The following is a 16995-nucleotide window of genomic DNA, read 5'->3' as shown; positions in this document are numbered from 1 at the left end:
CCTTTTTTTTTTTTTTTTTTTTTTGAGACGGAGTCTCGCTCTGCCCAGGCTGGAGTGCTGTGGCCGGATCTCAGCTCACTGCAAGCTCCGCCTCCCGGGTTCACGCCATTCTGCCGCCTCAGCCTCCCGGGTAGCTGGGACTACAGGCGCCCGCCACCTCGCCCGGCTAGTTTTTTGTAGTTTTTTAGTAGAGACGGGGTTTCACCGTGTTAGCCAGGGTGGTCTCGATCTCCTGACCTCGTGATCCGCCCGTCTCGGCCTCCCAAACTGCTGGGATTACAGGCTTGAGCCACCGCGCCCGGCCTTTTTTTTTTTACGTTTTTAATGGCTGAATAGAAATCAAAAGAAATGTAACACTTTGCGACACGTGAAAATTACATGAAATTCCGATTTCAGTGTCCGTGAAAATTACATGAAATTCCGATTTCAGTGTCCGTAAAATTTTACTGGAACACGGTCACGCTCATTTGCATCTGTGTTGTCTGTGGCCGCTTTCGCATTACCCAGCAGGGTTGAGTAGCAGCTGGCAAAGCCCAAAGCATTTCCCATCTGGCACTTTACGGAAAAAGTTTGCCGACCCCTGATCTAGCGGATATTATCTTCGGTGGGAGGAAAGAACTGGAGCACACAAGGAAGCCAATGGCATAAGTTCAAAATAACAGTCAATATTGTAAATTAATTGTGTATTTGGGGAAGGAAAAAACTATTTACGTAAGAACCTACATAAATGAAACCAACGGGGGAGGGGCATGAATTGCATTTTCAAAAACCCCAGCCCTTCACGCCTGTAATCCCAGCACTGTGGGAGGCCAAGGCGGGTGGATCACGAAGTCTAGAGATCGAGACCATCCTGGCCAACATGGTGAAACCTGATCTCTACCAAAAATTCAAAAATTAGCGGGACGTGGTGGTGGGCGCCTGTAGTCCCAGCTACTCAGGAGGCTGGGCCGGAGAATCACTTGAATCCGGGAGGCGGAGGTTTCAGTGAGCCGAGATTACACCACTGCACTCCAGCCTGGGGACAGAGCGAGACTGTCTTAGGAAAAAAAAAAAAAAAAAAAAACCAGCCTTGAGGGATTTGTTTACCAAAAGGGAGCAAAGTTTAAACAATAGTAGGAAAAGACTGCCCTATCTCCTGGAAGAAGAGAATCAAAATAGCTGTTGAATAGAATACAAAGTGAGAAGTCCTGGAAACATTTTCCTCTTTTTAAAATATCAGGCTGTCCTGTAGATACATTTGAAGAGAACATTTAGCAGGAACTTTGTCTTTCAGATCATTTGCGTTAGAGAGCTGCCCTCTTCGTACAATCTGCTGATTCTGCACATGCCACTTCTGACTGTTCGCTGTTTAGAATCCAAAATGTAAACGTTTAGTAGTGAAATGAATTAAACATAATAAACACATCTGAATTAAAAAAAAAAAACCCAACAACATTTTACTTAGGGTTAAAAAAAGTGTAAAAAATAAAAATTAGTCATTTTAGATTTGCTCTTGGCTATCCTAGTTTGTTCTCCCGCTATGCAAAAGCACTCTGCTGTTGAGGAAAGCTTTGCACACACTGGGAAAATAAACTACATAGATATTCCATGAGATTGAAGGTGGTGTGGATTCTAGTGATAGACGTGCCCTGAAATGATGACTCTTTGGACACATCACATGATTTACAGTTTGTACCAAGCTTGCATTTGCTTCATGAAGCCTGGCAAATCATAATTGCAAGCTTTTTAAATTTGATGTTTTGTTTTGTTTTTGGTTTCTTGGGAGGCAGTTTTGGGGTTGTTTTTTGTCTGTTTGGGGTTGTTTTTTGTCTTTTTTGTTTGTTCTTTGGTTTTTTTTTTCAAGATAGGCGCTCTATGGCAAAGGCTGAAATGCAGTGGCGGGCGCAGTCATGGCTCACTGCAGCCTTGGTGATTTTTTTTTTTTTTTTTTTTTTTTTTTGGGACGGAGTCTCGCTCAGTCACCCAGGCTGGAAGTGCAGTGGCGCCATCTCGGCTCACTGCAAGCTCCGCCTCCCGGGTTTATGCCATTCTCTTGCCTCAGTCTCCCGAGTAGCTGGGACTACAGGCGCCCGCCGCCACGCCCAGCTACTTTTTTGCATTTTTAGTAGAGACCGGGTTTCACTGTGTTAGCCAGGATGGTCTCGATCTCCTGACCTCATGATTTGCCCACCTCGGCCTCCCAAAGTGCTGGGATTACAGGCGTGAGCCACGTCACCCGGCTACCTTGGAGATTTTTAATAGTTCTTATAGAGGGCAACAGGCAATGAAACAGTAGAACATGATGTGGAGGTGGAGAGTGCCAGGCCTGAACTTGGAGCTCCCCTCAAGCTGCCCTGTGCATGCACACTGTTTTTGAAATAAATGACTTCAGGGATTGCTGGGCCCACCCCCACCTACCCTAGTCACTTAGCCCTGTTGCCTCTCTGGTCTCTGCATGTTCCGGTTACCCACCCTTCCGATCACATTGTTACCTGCTCATTGCTGATAGGGTATGCCTAGCATTTACCCAAACACTGGCTTGGACAGGCCAAGTGTTTGTTGGACAAACACAAGCTTGGACAGCTAACTAATGTAGAACTGGGAGTTCCTGTTTTGGTTAAAAAAAATCAAAAAAAAAAAAACCTTACATTTCACTGTATCCAAGAGATTTTATAAGTGGGTTTTTTATGCCATCTCACTCCTGGTTCCTGAATGCAAGTAAACCCCTCAAGCCTATTTCCCGTGCCACAACCATGCTCACTTGTTATTTACATGCCGTGTAATTGATGCAACAGTCACACATGTAAGCACAGATGTGGCCATTAGGACGGGGACCAGTAGTCCTTTCCATTCTGTGTGCACAGCAAATAGTGCCCCATCAATAATACATCAGTAAGAATGACATCAATTATCCATCAGAGCCTGACAATTAAGCTAGCACGTATGTAACACCCTTTCTTTGCTGTTAGTAATAAAGTGCTTTTTAGCAGCTTGGAGTGATGGAAAGAAGTCAACTCAACTGGTTTAGTTTCATATCTGGCTTTTCCACTTACTGTCTGTGTGACCTTAGGCAAATCGCTCTGTTGTCTGAGCCAGTTTCCACTTCTGCAAAATGAAGAGGTAGACCAAGTAATCTCTAAAGCTATACTTCTCCAAGTTTGAGAATTTATGCTTCAGTGAGCTATCCAAAAATAAGTGAAATGGGGGCAAGGAATGACAGAGTTTTATGAATTTTTACTTTATTTGGTCAAGTGAGGATATCACTCTGCTAACAATTTTTGACAACATAATTTTGTAAGAGAAAGAACATTTATCGCCACAAAAGTGAGATAAAGAGCAGCCTATCCCTTCCCAAAATAAGGCTAGTTGGCATCATTGCACTGACATACCGAAAAAATAAGAATAGGGTAAAATAAAATTCAAAAGCAGAAAAATTACAACATAAAAATGTAGTTTACAATATTCATTGTATGCAGTCGTTCCCTCGATACATCTTGTAAATTTGGATGGAGATGTGATTCAACAACATAACTCTGGATGAAACTCAAATATCCAACTTGTTCTGCTATTTTATTTTATTTTTTAAGCCAGGGTCTTGCTGTCACCCAGACTGGAGTGTAGCAACTCAATCTCCACTCACTGCTACCCCCACCTTATGGGCTCAAGCAATCCTCCCACCTCAGCCTCCGAAGTAGCTGGAACTACAGGAGCACACCACCATGCCTGGCTAATCTTTTGTATTTTTGGTAGAGACAGCATTTTACCATGCTGCCCAGACTGGTCTCAAACCCCTGAGCTCAAGCAATCCGCCTGCCTCGACCTCCCAAAGTGCTGGGATTATAGGCATGAGTCACCGTGCCCGGTTGCTATTTTATCACAGTCATTATTGAATTCTTGTCTCACACAGACTTGTTAATGGAAGTGGACCCCAGTCTTAAGCAATTGTACTCAATGTGGAATATTCTAGAAAGGCCAAGAAGTCAGGCAACAATAGCCCTTTCCCCACCAGGCTTTTTTCTGCATAACCCCTCCCCAGGGAGAGTGTGGACACAGATCAGAAGAACTGGAGCATTGCTGGGAGCCCCCAGCTTGACAGGCAGCCACTTGCCCGTGGCTACACAGCCTAGGTCCCTGGCCACCCCCCTGAGCAGATAGGAATGAAGAACAGTGACTATCAGAGATGACCTTCAGCAGCCACTATTAAGGTTCCCTCCAGCTGCGCTTCACCTTTTCACTTAGTGATGAAAAATGGCCCATTGTAATAACCAAGGACTGCTTTAGTGAACCTTAGGGAGGCACGTATGAAACTGCCCTCCATCCCCTAGACCAAAGGTCCACAAAACAGCAGCCGGTGGCTTAACCTGGCCCTCTGCCTGAGCATTTGCAGTTTCATGTAGAAAGCACTACACAAATCCAATTAAGGGAAATGATAGCCCAATAAAAGGGAATTTCATTCTTGTCATTAGTAGACCTTTAAAAAACATTATGATTATATATTAAATTTCATCACAAACATTTGTGAAAATATTTTTTCTCTTATTATATAAGTCCATACATAACAATTTAGATTTTGCCTCTTGGCCCACACAGCTTCAAATATTTACTATCTGGCCTGTTTCCAAAAAAAATGTACCTAGCCAGGCCCAAGAGCTAGGCTTTTGGGTGAAGAAATCTCGTCTTTAAATGGCATTAGCTTCATTTTGCCTCTGGTCAGCAGCGACTTTTTTCCTGTCTTATAAGGGGAGAAAGAGGCCAGCCCACAGAGGTCCCTGCCTCATTGATAATGAGTCATACCCAGGTGACTGAATTGTGCAGGTGGAAGGCAACCTGGCTAAGGAGAGGATGAAACTTCATATACCACACTGTGGCCTAGCAACTCTTTCCATGCCTGGAAAACAGACATTCAAGGGGGAGTCCTCCGCAGCTCACCTGACTGGTTGAGAGGCCCTAAGCACGCCCCGGCTGTTGGCACTCAGTGGTAGCAGGGGAAGCCAGCACAGCAGGGAATGTGGATAATGCAGGGCTGTGCTGAGAGGTCACTGTCACCCTCCCCTCTCAGCTGGTGCTCCTAATTTAGGATTCTTTATCTCCCTAGACATCTAAATGAAATGCATTTGATTTTTTTTTTTTTTACTTTTAGGAAATATTAGGAAGCTGTGGTTTTCAAAGCTAATTATGAAAACATTTATCGTTGGAATCAGTGGGTGAGTAATTTTGGTACAAACAGCTCTTTAAGATACTGAGGATGTGCAAATGGTGTTTCCATGTGGATGGAGTAGGGGACGGAGAAGCAGTGAGGATTCCAGAGTCCTGGGGAAGAGCAGACCACTGTGGGATGTCAGTGAAGTGCTGGCGTCATAAATGCCAACAAGAGATGGAAGAGTTTTCTATAAACAGAGAGACAGAAGAGTCCGTCAACCACGTTTACCCACTTTCCCTTTTATTTTGTGGAGCTAACACCAGAGGCAAGGTCTGATTGGGCACTGCTTTCATTCAGGATGATTTATCATTTCCCATATGGGTGTTCCTCCATCATGACGGAGGAGAAAACTTGGTGTTTCTTTCCAGCTGTCCCCAGCTTCAGACATGTGCTATAGAGAACACCTTCACCTCCATTCCGTTCCCCCGTGTTTTGGGTGGCCTTATGTCCCACGTTGCCCAAGCTAATACTTGTGGTCCTGGAGGCACCTCTGTTTCTCTCAAACGTGTTCTAAATTACATGGTCATCCTACCTGTGGTCCCAGAGGCAGGCATGCAAAGAAAACATCAACATCAAGTGAAAATGACATTATTTGTTTTGCTACCATATTATGTTCACCTTTAAGTATATTCACATTATTTGTGACCCAGTTAATAAAATATAAGACTACTTTGTTTGTAATTTTGGGGAGATCATTGTGTTATGGTATGACATTACCATAGTAAGTCACCAATCAGAAGTAAAATTGAGTGAACTAAATGTCAGAACTCTGCTTTGCCTCCCATCTAATCAGAAGAGAAGTTCAGTTTTTCTCTGCAATACTTCTCTTGTGTTTCTCTTCCTTCCCGCACTCACTGCCACCATCCTGATATAGGCTGTCATTCCGTAATCCCCATCTTTCCCTTCTGATCTTTCCTACACACCTCTACCAGTTTAAACTTCATACAGAACATTTTAATTATCTGCCTGAGGAATGATATTCAGTGGTTCCCAGTTATTGAGAATTAAATCTGAATATCATGGTATATGAAGGCTATCCATAAGTAATAAAGGAAATGTATTAGCCTCAGGGGTAGCAGGCTGTAGGAAAGATTTGATACAGGAGCTCAGTGGTATCACCAAAGACAGTTTTTCTCTCTTCTATGTGTCTTTCATTTGGGTTCATCTTAGAACTGACTTATCCTTTTGGTCACAAGGAGCTGCTAGGAGCCCTGTGACTTGTTTCTTCACAGCCTGTCACTGGGCAGAAGGGGAAATACTTCTCTTCCCCTAGCTCATAGGTCTCCCTTTGACTGGACAAGCGTGGTCCACATACACGCAGCCACTGTGGTAAAAGAGGTGGGATTACATTGATTGGTTTAGGTCAGTGGGTTCTGTTCTGGAATTGAGAGTGGGAGCAGCCCCAACCAGACCTAGAAAACAGACATGGAACCTGGAAAGGCAACTACAAAGTCCACTACAGGATTCATTTGGCATCTGTGTAAATAAGATTTCCCACTTCTCAATGTCCCAATACAGGGCCGTATACCTAGAAACCTACCTCCTGTCTTGTCCTGTGCACTAGGTACTATCCATAACTTCCTAAGAAAGCCTTCTTCCCACTATCTTTTCTTTAGCAAGTGCCATGATTTCTCCTTTTTCTCTTTTAAGAGACAGGGTCTCACTATGTTGTCCAGGCTGGTCTTGAACTCCTGGCCTCAAACAGTCCTCCCACCTGGGCCTCCCAAAGTGCTGGGATTACAAGGATGAGCCACTGCTCCTGGCCAAGTGCCTCAATTTCATTTTAGTGCTGCTGCACCTGTGAAGCCCATGCCAGATTCAGTTATGGTGACTTTTGTTCCTGCCTTGCATCTTATGAACTTAACCACTTGCTTCCCTAGGAAGTAATTGTCCAATAAGTCTCGACCAAATTATTACTTCATAGAGAAGTAATAACAGTAATTATTCAACTGCAAATAACAGGGGTTCTGAAGGATTTCAGAGGGCATCCATGAACCTCCTGGAGATTTAACACAAATGTAAATATTGTCATTTTTCTGGGGGTGTTAGTCCATTTGTCTTGCTATAAAGGAATGCCTGAAGCTGAGTAATTTATAAAGAAAAAGAGGTTTATTTGGCTCACTGTTCTGCAGGCTGTACAAGAAGCATGGTGCTGGTACGTGCTTCTGATGAGGGCCTCAGGAAGCTTACATTCATGGTGGAAGGTGAAGGGGATCCAGCATATCACATGGCGGAAGAAGGAGCAAGAGAGAGTGAAATGGGGCTGGGCACGATGGCTCCCGCCTGTAATCCCAGCACTTTGGGAGGCCAAGGCGGGTGGTTCACAAGGTCAGGAGATCGAGACCATCCTGGTGAACACGGTGAAACCCCGTCTCTAGTAAAAATACAAAAAATCAAAAAAGAAAAAAAGAGAGAGAGTGAGAGGGAGATCTCAGACTTTTTAAACAACCAGCTCTCACGTGAACCAACAGAGCAAGAACTCACTCATTACCATGGGGATGGCACCAAACCCTGCATGAGGGATCTACCCCCATGAACCAAACACCTGCCAGCAGGCCCCACCTCCAGCTTGGGGATCACATTTCTTTTTTCAGACAGAGTCTCACTCGCCGAGGCTGGAGTGCAGTGGTGCAATCTCAGCTCACTGCAGCCTCGACCTCCCGGGTTCAAGGAATTCTCCTGCCTTAGCCTCCCAAGTAGCTGGTACTACAGGCGTGCACCACCACGCCCAGCTAATTTTTGTTCTTTGTTTTAGTTTGTTTGTTTGTTTGTTTGAAATGGAGTCTCGCTCTGTCGCCCCGGCCGGAGTGCAGTGGCTTGATCTCGGTTCACTGCAAGCTCCACCGTCCAGGTTCACGCCATTCTCCTGCCTCAGCCTCCCGAGTAACTGGGACTACAGGCACCCACCACCACGCCCGGCTAATTTTTTTGTATTTTTTTAGTAGATACGGGGTTTCACCATATTAGCCAGGATGGTCTTGATCTCCTAACCTCGGGATCCGCCTGCCTCGGCCTCCCAAAGTGCTGGGATTATAGGCGTGAGCCACAGCGCCCAGCCTAAGTTTTGTATTTTTAAGAGAGGCGGGGTTTCACCACGTTGACCAGGCTGGTCTTGAACTCCTGACCTCAGGTGATCTGCCCACCTCGGCCTCCCAAAGTACTGGGATTACAGGTGTGAGTTACCATGCCTGGCCAGGGATCACATTTCAATATGACATTTGGAGAGGACAAACAACCAAACTCAGTCACTAGGGAAAGAGATGGTAACCTACGTGGGATTCTCTCAGAGTCCCACAGTGTAAAAAAAATTAAAATCCATCCTGGCATTAGACTTTGTATCCCATCTCCATTACTTAACATGGACTAGTTTTATTACTATATTAACTTCTCAATCCTTAGTTTCCTCAACTGGAAAATTGGAATATTAACATCTACCTGTTGCAGAATGTATTCTCCATGTGTTTGAATAATTACAGACAGCCTTTTAACTTCTCCCTAGCCCACTGTTATGTCCAAATACAATGAGCCCTCTTGTTACCTGGCACATAAAAAAATAAATGGGCCAGGAGTTGTGCATGTATTTGGGTGTTGTGAGCAAAGAAGGGAGCGGCACCAAGTAGTCACCCTTTTTCCTTCCTAGGATCCTAGGATCTGAGCACGCTGGGCACGCTTCTCAGGTTGGATAGCACATGCGAGCAAGGCTGTGAGTGTGCTGCACGTGGTGGTTGTGGGTGTGCCATAGGAGAAGGTTCCTATTCCTTTCCCACGTTTTGGGTGACCTTCCTATTCCTTTCCCCCATTCCTTTCCCCCATCCTATTCCCCCTTCCTATTCCCTTCCCCAAGGAAGGTTCCTATTCCTTTCTCCCATGTTGTGGGTGGCCTGAGCTGTCATCACCTGACCAGGATGTCTCCCAATCTGAGTGTGGATTTTAGGTGCAGGCTTGTTCAAATACTTTTTCTTCCCTCTGCTCTCCATATCTCAGACTATCTTTTAGCCGGTCTGTCTCCTCCAAGGCTTGTGCAAAAATGGGGTGTGTATTTCTCATTGGCTTTAGCTAAGTCAGTGAGAAAGGATCTAATTACTACTGTTGGTTTGACTGCATGATCTTAACAGAGATAATTCTAGAAAATGACAGATTTTTCTAGCCAGATTGTTCATATTGTAATAAAGTCACTCCTGTTCACTATCTCATTTAAACCAAAACTTAATACCTAAACTATGGACAATTGGTATAGTTTACAGACATTTTTGTTAAAGAGGGGGAAAAGTCGTAATATTGTCTTGATACATAGGGTAGCACCCACTCCCTTTTCCTTATTTTAAAGAGATGGCCCATATCCTACCCAATCGTGTATCGTAAGGTTAAATGAGAAATCTTGTGAATCAGGTTCCTTCTACCTTGAGGTATAATATAATAGTAGAGTTATATGCAGGCCATTTTGATGAATGGATGTTAATTCATTTTCTCTTTTCTAGATTATAAGTATTTGTGGATTGATCTCATCTGAGATTAAGCAGTTTCTTACAAATAGATGTGTAGTCAGGAGTTTTTTATACTGTGAACATTTGGTGATATGCTGAAATCTTGACCTCACAGTAATAGTTTTAAGTGTACAAAATAAAATACAGGAATACAAAGGAAATTGGTTATATTGAAATATAGTTATAAAAATATTTTTAAAAACAAATTTGTGATATTGTGATATATACTCTTCTATGTCAATATATTAAATAACAATACCCAGAGGTGGGTCTAAACAATGCCATAAATCAGAAGTAATAATGAACACTGATGATACTTCAAGATATCCAACCCAACTGCAACATAATATGAAAATATCTGTGATTTCTCTTGGTGAATGTCAGGGGTACTTATATCACTTATATTTATAATTAAAGGAGATGCTAAATTTCTGTTAGAATTCAGTGAAATTAAAGGTATAATTTTTTTCTCATTCAAGTTCACAAATGCCCTGACTTATGTTCACAGACATGAGCCCCAGGTTAAAACACTCTTTCAATAAACGACTGAGTAGGGAAGTGCCTCCCTCCCGTGTGATCTCCTAGACGCTGGGAAACTAGATCTAAAGAGGAGTGACTCAGTGCCCCTTCTCCTGGACTTCACGGTCCGGCCAGAAGGAACAAATAACTGGCCCGATGGGATAAGCTACAGCGGACCTCCCAGCTGGCCCCCAGGTGGAGAGAGATGGGGAAAAGGAGGCATCACAGAGGAAATGTGATTTCATGGTAGGTGGGCTTGTACTAAGCCACTCCTGTTTTTTCCACTGTGCCTTGAAGCAAAATCACAGTGACCATATGCAGTTTTACACACTTGCACTAAAATGTGCTACCCACATTCTCTGTGTTGCATATGAACCATGTGAATATTTTGACATAGGCCAAAAAACATTTCGCTTCCAACACAGTGTCTGTATTTTTAAGTGTTAGTGTTACTCAGTTCACTTACTCGGTAGTTACCTTTCTTCTTCATCTTTCCCAGCTTATTTCTTATCATTTAGTACATCAGATCTGCTGGTGCCTGTGGTTTAAGGCACTATCTATGAAAGAAATCCTTTTTTCTTAAATAGTAAATATTGCTTTAAATATCCTCTTTAAAAATATTTTAAAGTGTTTAATGATTTTTTGGCCAGGCCCTGTGGCTCACGCCTGTAATCCCAGCACTTCGGGAGGCCCAGGCGGGTGGATCACCTGAGGTCAGGAGTTCCAGACCAGCCTGTCTAACATGGCGAAACCCCATCTCTACTAAAACTACAAAAATTAGCCGGGTGTGGTTGCGGCACCTGTAATCCCAGCTGCTCGGGAGGCTGAGGCAGGAGAATCACTTGAACCCAGGAACCGGAGGTTACAGTGAGCCAAGATCGCACCACTGCACTTCAGCCTTGGTGACACAGCGAGACCCCGTCTCTCAAAAAAAAAAAAAAAAGTGTTTAATGATTTTTAATGCTTTTTCCTTCTTGGTACTTTTCTTTGCTTCAGTGTGACAAACGGTGGGAAAACAACACTGGCTAAGAATTTGCAGAAACACCTCCCAAATTGCAGTGTCATATCTCAGGATGATTTTTTCAAGGTATCTATAAAACTTCTTAAATTATTTATTTAATACAAAAAGGTTTAACCACCAAGTTAATTGAATTACATCCAAGAAGTCTTTGGCGGGTAATGTACCTTTTGTATTGAAATTAGGCTCAGTGCAATGGTGCTATTTATCCACTAGATGGCACTGTCTATCAGTGCTGATCAAATTAAAGCATTTATTAAAATGCTTTAGTCTATAATTGTATTATTTCTTTATAATTGTATTATCCTCTTTAGTCTACAATTGTATTATTTCTTTCCTACACACTATTTTGATGGGTACTTTATTATTTTTCCAGCCAGAGTCTGAGATAGAGACAGATAAAAATGGATTTTTGCAGTATGATGGTAAGTAGATTTGCTTGTCAAATATTGTATGCTTATGTTCATTTTCTTTTTCAAACCCAAAGAACTTCACTATGTTGAACTTGATGGTTCTGTGGGACAAAAATTAAAAAAAAAAACTTTACTGTATCTGTGAAGGCAGTCTTAAAATGTGTTTAAATATATTGCTGTACTTTAAGCCTGTCTTTGTAGGTTTCTGATTTCTGTTGAACTATTTAAATAAGTGAAAACCTTTTTCCAGTTTTATATTTAAAACTGAAAACATTGGGGCCAGACTTGGAGGCTCACACCTGTAATGCCAGCACTTTGGAATGCCGAGGCAGGCAGATCACTTGAGCTCAGGAGTTTGAGACCAGCCTGGGCAACACAGGGAGATTCCATCTCTACCCAAAAAAATACAAAAATTAGCCAGGTGTGGTGGTGCATGCCTGTAGTCACAGCTACTCTGGAGGCTAAGGTGGGAGGATCACTTTGCCCAGGAGGCTGAGTCTGCAGTGAACCCAGGTCACACCACTCTACTCCAGCCTGGGTGACAGAGTGAGACCCTGTCTCAAAAAAATATATATTTTTAAAATAAAAATAATAAAACTGAAAACACGGGAATGATAGATTTTTCTTCTTTTTAATTGAGGTAAAATATGCCTACATAATTTACTATCTTTACCAATCTTAAGTGTACAGTTCATTGGTAATAAATACATTTTTTTTTCTCCCTTCATTCCCCCCACCTGCTTCCCCTTCCAGGCCTCTGGTAACCACCAGTCTACTCTCTATCTTCATGAAATCCACTTTTTTTAGCTCCCACATATGCATGAGGATATGTGATATTTGTCTTTCTCTGCCTGACTTACTTCATTTACCATAATGGCCTCCAGTTCCATCCATGGTGCTGCAAATGACGACTTCATTCTTTTTATGGCTGCATGATATTCCATTACATATACACACCATATTTTCTTTATCCATTTCTTCATCGATGGGTACTTAGGTTCATTTCATATTCTGGCTATTTGTGAATAGTGCTGCAATAAACATGGCGGTGCAGATATTTCTTGGATATATTGATTTCTTTTATTTTGGATATATACCTGGTAATAGAATTGCCAGATCATGCAGTAGTTCTATTTTTAATTTTTTGAGGAATCTCTGTACTTCTGCATAGTGACTGTACTGATTTACATTCCTCCCAGTAGTGTATGAAGGTTCCCCTTTCTCCACGTGGAATCATAGAGTTTTCTTCTGAATCAAGTTAGGCTTGCTGTCCCTCTGCCCATTCCTGTTCTGGAGATATATAAGTAGCTATATTGGTCACCCTCAACTACCCCATGACAGAATTTTGCCTGGAGCAGACTATATTCTCTCATTCTTTCAGCTTTCCTTCCTGGTGGCCAAAGTACTAGACAGCTGTGGTTTGGTTTTGTTTTTTTCACTGTTCAGAAAGTTTTGTGAACATATTTTACATGGATTCTCCTCATTCCTTACTCCAAGCTAACAGTTTTGAAGCCAAAGGATTACAGTCTATCCTAAAACATTTTCTGTAGAGAATATCATGCTAATAGGCTGTTTAATATTTGGTGGTCTTATTAACCTTTATAAGAGAAAAGATGATCATTGAGTACTTATACAAACTAGTAACAGAGGGAGCTCCCTTAAAAAAGTCATAAAGTATGTTCTCTATTTTTAACTGATAATCTTTTAGAAAAAGTGTTATATGATCAGTTCTTACAGACACATAATAGTTTTATGAGAGGCAAAATTCTTGACTCACTCCCTGTTCTTGCTTCTTGAGTTGCAGCCAGGATCCTTTTTTCTTTTTTTTTTTCCTTCTCTTCCTCTCATCTAGAGGTTAGTGAGAAAAATCATTACAAAGTAAGGGTGAAAAACAAGGTGAAACAGTTTTCAACAATTGGAAAAGAATTACTATTTCTAATTTTTAATGAATTCTTACAAACTGGTAAGAAAAACTAATATCCCAGTAGGAAAAGGGCCTAAGGTTATGAATAAGCTCTTCATAGAAGCAGTTATTGGATTAATAAATGTACAATAAAAACCTTAAAGAACTGTAAATTACTTTTTTTTCCCACTTACCAAGTAAATGAAGATGTTTAAAGCAATGAGAATTATCCAGTGATAGCACGGGCTCAGTAAAACAAAGGCCCTAACATACTTTAGATGGAAGTAGATAGATAAATTGGTACAGCCTTTCTGGAAGGGAGGTTGAGCATGTGTCCTAAACTTAGCATGTTCATGCTATGACTTCAAGGCATCTCACATCAGGAATCTATCTTAAGGAAAGATTTGAACATTTTAGGTAAATGCACATTTAAGGTAAATCAAAGTACTAGTCAAGTCTTTCTAAGCACAAAGAGGATAGTTTTAAAATGTGGAACTATCAAGTTTGTAGAGGAAATAATTCTATTTTCAATGGAATATAATTGATTAATATGAAAGAAATCAAAACAAAAATTAAAAATCAAAGGATGGCCGGGTACAGTGTCTCACACGTGTAAGCCCAGCTCTTTGGGAGGCCAAGGTGGGTAGATTACTTGGGTCCAAGGAGTTCAAGACCAGTCTGAGCAACCTGGCAAAACCCTGTCTCTATAAAAAGTACAAAAATCAGCCGGGTGTGGTGGTGCGCACCTGTGGTCCCAGCTACTGAGGAGACTGAGGCGGGAGGATCACTTGAGCCTGGAAGGCAAAGGCTATAGTGAGCCGAGATATGCCACTGCACTCCAGCTTAGGTGACAGAGTGAGACTGTGTCAAAAAAAAAAAAAAAAAAAAAAAATCAAAAGATGGTGGAAAAATAGAAAATAATAGTAAGATGATAGATTTAAGCCCAAATATACCAGTAGCCACATTAAGTGAAAGGAAGTAAAATACTCCAAAAATTGTCAGACTGGTATTTTTTTTTTTTAAGCCAACAATAAGTTCCTTAAAAGAGAAAGGCTTAATAGCTGGGTGCAGTGGCTCACAACTGTAGTCCCAGCTACTCGGGTAGCCGAGGCGGAAAAATCACTTGAACCTGGGAGGCAGAGGTTGCAGTGAGCCAAGGTTGAGCCACTGCATGCCAGTCTGGGCAACAGAGCGAGACTATCTCTCAAAAAAGAAAAATAACGAAAGAAATGGACTTAGGTATAAGGACATAGAAATATAGGCAGTAAAAGGCTAGAAAAAGATCCATGATAGAAACACCTACTGAAAGAACTGTTCTAACTCTAGCAACTATACTAATACCAGACGAAGTAAACTTTAAGGCCGAGTATTACTGAGATAGAAAGAAATGAGTTACTTCAGTAAGAAAATAAAACAACCTAAAATTTTTATCTACCTAATAACATAACATTAAAATGCATTAAACACTGACAGAGCTAAGAGGAGAGAAAGACACAAATCCACAATTGGTGTGGGAGTTTTTTGTTTGTTGGTTGGTTGGTTGGTTTTTTTTTTTTTTTTTTTTTTTTTTTTTTTGAGACGGAGTCTCGCTCTGCCGGCCAGGCTGGAGTGCAGTGGCAGGATCTCAGCTCACTGCAAGCTCGCCTCGCAGGTTCACGCCATTCTCCTGCCTCAGCCTCCCGAGTAGCTGGGACTACAGGCGTCCGCCACATCGCCCGGCTAGTTTTTTGTATTTTTTAGTAGAGACGGGGTTTCACCGTGTTAGCCAGGATGGTCTTGATCTCCTGACCTCGTGATCCACCCATCTCGGCCTCCCAAAGTGCTGGGATTACAGGCTTGAGCCACCGCGCCCGGCCTGGTTGGTTTTTTATTGAGATGGAGTCTCACTCTGACACCCAGGCTGGAGTGCAATGGTGTGATCTTGGCTCACTGCAACCTCTGCTGCCCAGGTTCAAACAATTCTCATGCCCCAGCCTCCCAAGTAGCTGGGACTACAGCCATGAACCTCCATGCCTGGCTAATTTTTTTTTTTTTTTTAAATAGAGATGCGGTTTCCCCAGGTTGGCTAGGCTGGTCTTGAACTCCTGACCTCAGGTGATCTGCCCACCTCAGCCTCCCAAAGTGGTGGGATTACAGGTGTGAGCCACCACGCGCAGCTGATGAGGGGGATTTTAACACAACTTCCTTTGTATATTAGTTTGCTAGGGCAACATGGCAAAGTACCACAGAATGCCTGAAACAACAGAAAGTTATTGTCTCACAATTCGAGAGGCCAGAAGTCTGAGATCCAGGTGTCAGCAGGGTGGGCTCCCTCTGAGGCTGTGAGGGAGACTCTTTTCGGTGCCCCTCTCCTGGCTTCTGGTGTTTGCTGAAATCTCTGGCAGCCTTGGCTTCAGCTGCATCACCCCAGTCCCTGACTTCATCTCCACATGGTACTGTCCCCATGTGTGTGTCTGAATTTTCTCCTTCTGTAATCAATCATATTGGATCAGGTGCCCACCCTACTCCAGTGTGACCTCACCTTAACTGATTAAATCTGTAATGACCATATTTCCAAATAAAGTCACATTCTGGAGAACTGGGCATGAGGACTTTAACATAGGGGGACACATTCAGCTCGTAACAGCCACTAATGGGACTAGCAGACAAAACTTACTAATGATATAACAGATTTGAACAATATAACTAACTAACTTGACCAAAAACTGACATGTACGGAACATGCACCTAATAACAGCAGAATACATATTTTTTTTCTTGAGTACATATTACCCCAAATAGTCCATATATGCAAGGGCATGGAGTAAGTCCTAATATACTTTATGGATTGAAGAAATACAAAGATACTCTGTAATCACCATGAAGGAAATTAAAAAGCAACAACCAAGTGTTTGACAAGTAAGCATTACCCTTTTTTCTGATTTTCAAAAACTTTTTCTAATGGAAAATTTCAAACTTATGCAGAGGTCAGCAGAAAAGTATGAACTCGCTCATGAGTTCACCACCCAGTTTTAATAAGATGAAAGTTTGACCAATTATATTTCATCTATACCGTCACCCACTCTATTCATCTATATTGTTTTCAAGCAAATCCCAAACATCATTGTATTTTATCTGAAGCAAAACACATATCTATTCCTTGGGTCAAAAGCTAAATCACAATGAAAATTAGAAAATATTTTTAATGAATGATAACAAAAATATATCAAAACTAGAAAGACTGCTGGTTCCAGCCAAGACGGATTAGTCCCATTGCTCACTGGTCCTCCCTCCCACATGAAAAACCTACATGGTTTTTTCTACAATGAAACCTACAATGAAAAACCCTGGACATAATGCAACAAACAGACAAAGGAAGACTGAAGGGAAAAAAGAAAGCATGCTGGCTAGGGATTCCAGGACGTGAGGAATGACATGGCTATGGGATCCCTGAGTTTTCTTTTTGCTTCCTACATATACAGGAGAAGTATACAACATGG

At 42.1% G+C, this 16995-nt stretch overlaps 1 protein-coding gene across 5 annotated transcripts in view; it reads left to right on the top strand.

Annotated features, from left to right (window-relative positions):
* NMRK1 (nicotinamide riboside kinase 1) overlaps positions 1–16995 on the top strand; it is a 29843-nt gene that overhangs the window by 1322 nt on the left and 11526 nt on the right. For all 5 annotated transcript variants that reach the window (XM_023213301.3, XM_023213305.3, XM_023213302.3 and 2 more), the window contains exons 2-4: positions 5120–5183; positions 11179–11269; positions 11577–11625. In XM_023213301.3, the coding sequence (XP_023069069.1) occupies positions 5155–5183; positions 11179–11269; positions 11577–11625 (169 nt within the window). In that variant the 5' untranslated portion in view covers positions 5120–5154. The remainder of the gene's footprint in view (positions 1–5119; positions 5184–11178; positions 11270–11576; positions 11626–16995) is intronic.

Source organism: Piliocolobus tephrosceles, chromosome 14 (assembly GCF_002776525.5).
Source record: "Piliocolobus tephrosceles isolate RC106 chromosome 14, ASM277652v3, whole genome shotgun sequence".
Classification (NCBI taxonomy): Eukaryota; Metazoa; Chordata; class Mammalia; order Primates; family Cercopithecidae; genus Piliocolobus; species Piliocolobus tephrosceles.
This window is presented reverse-complemented; position numbering and strand designations above follow the sequence as displayed.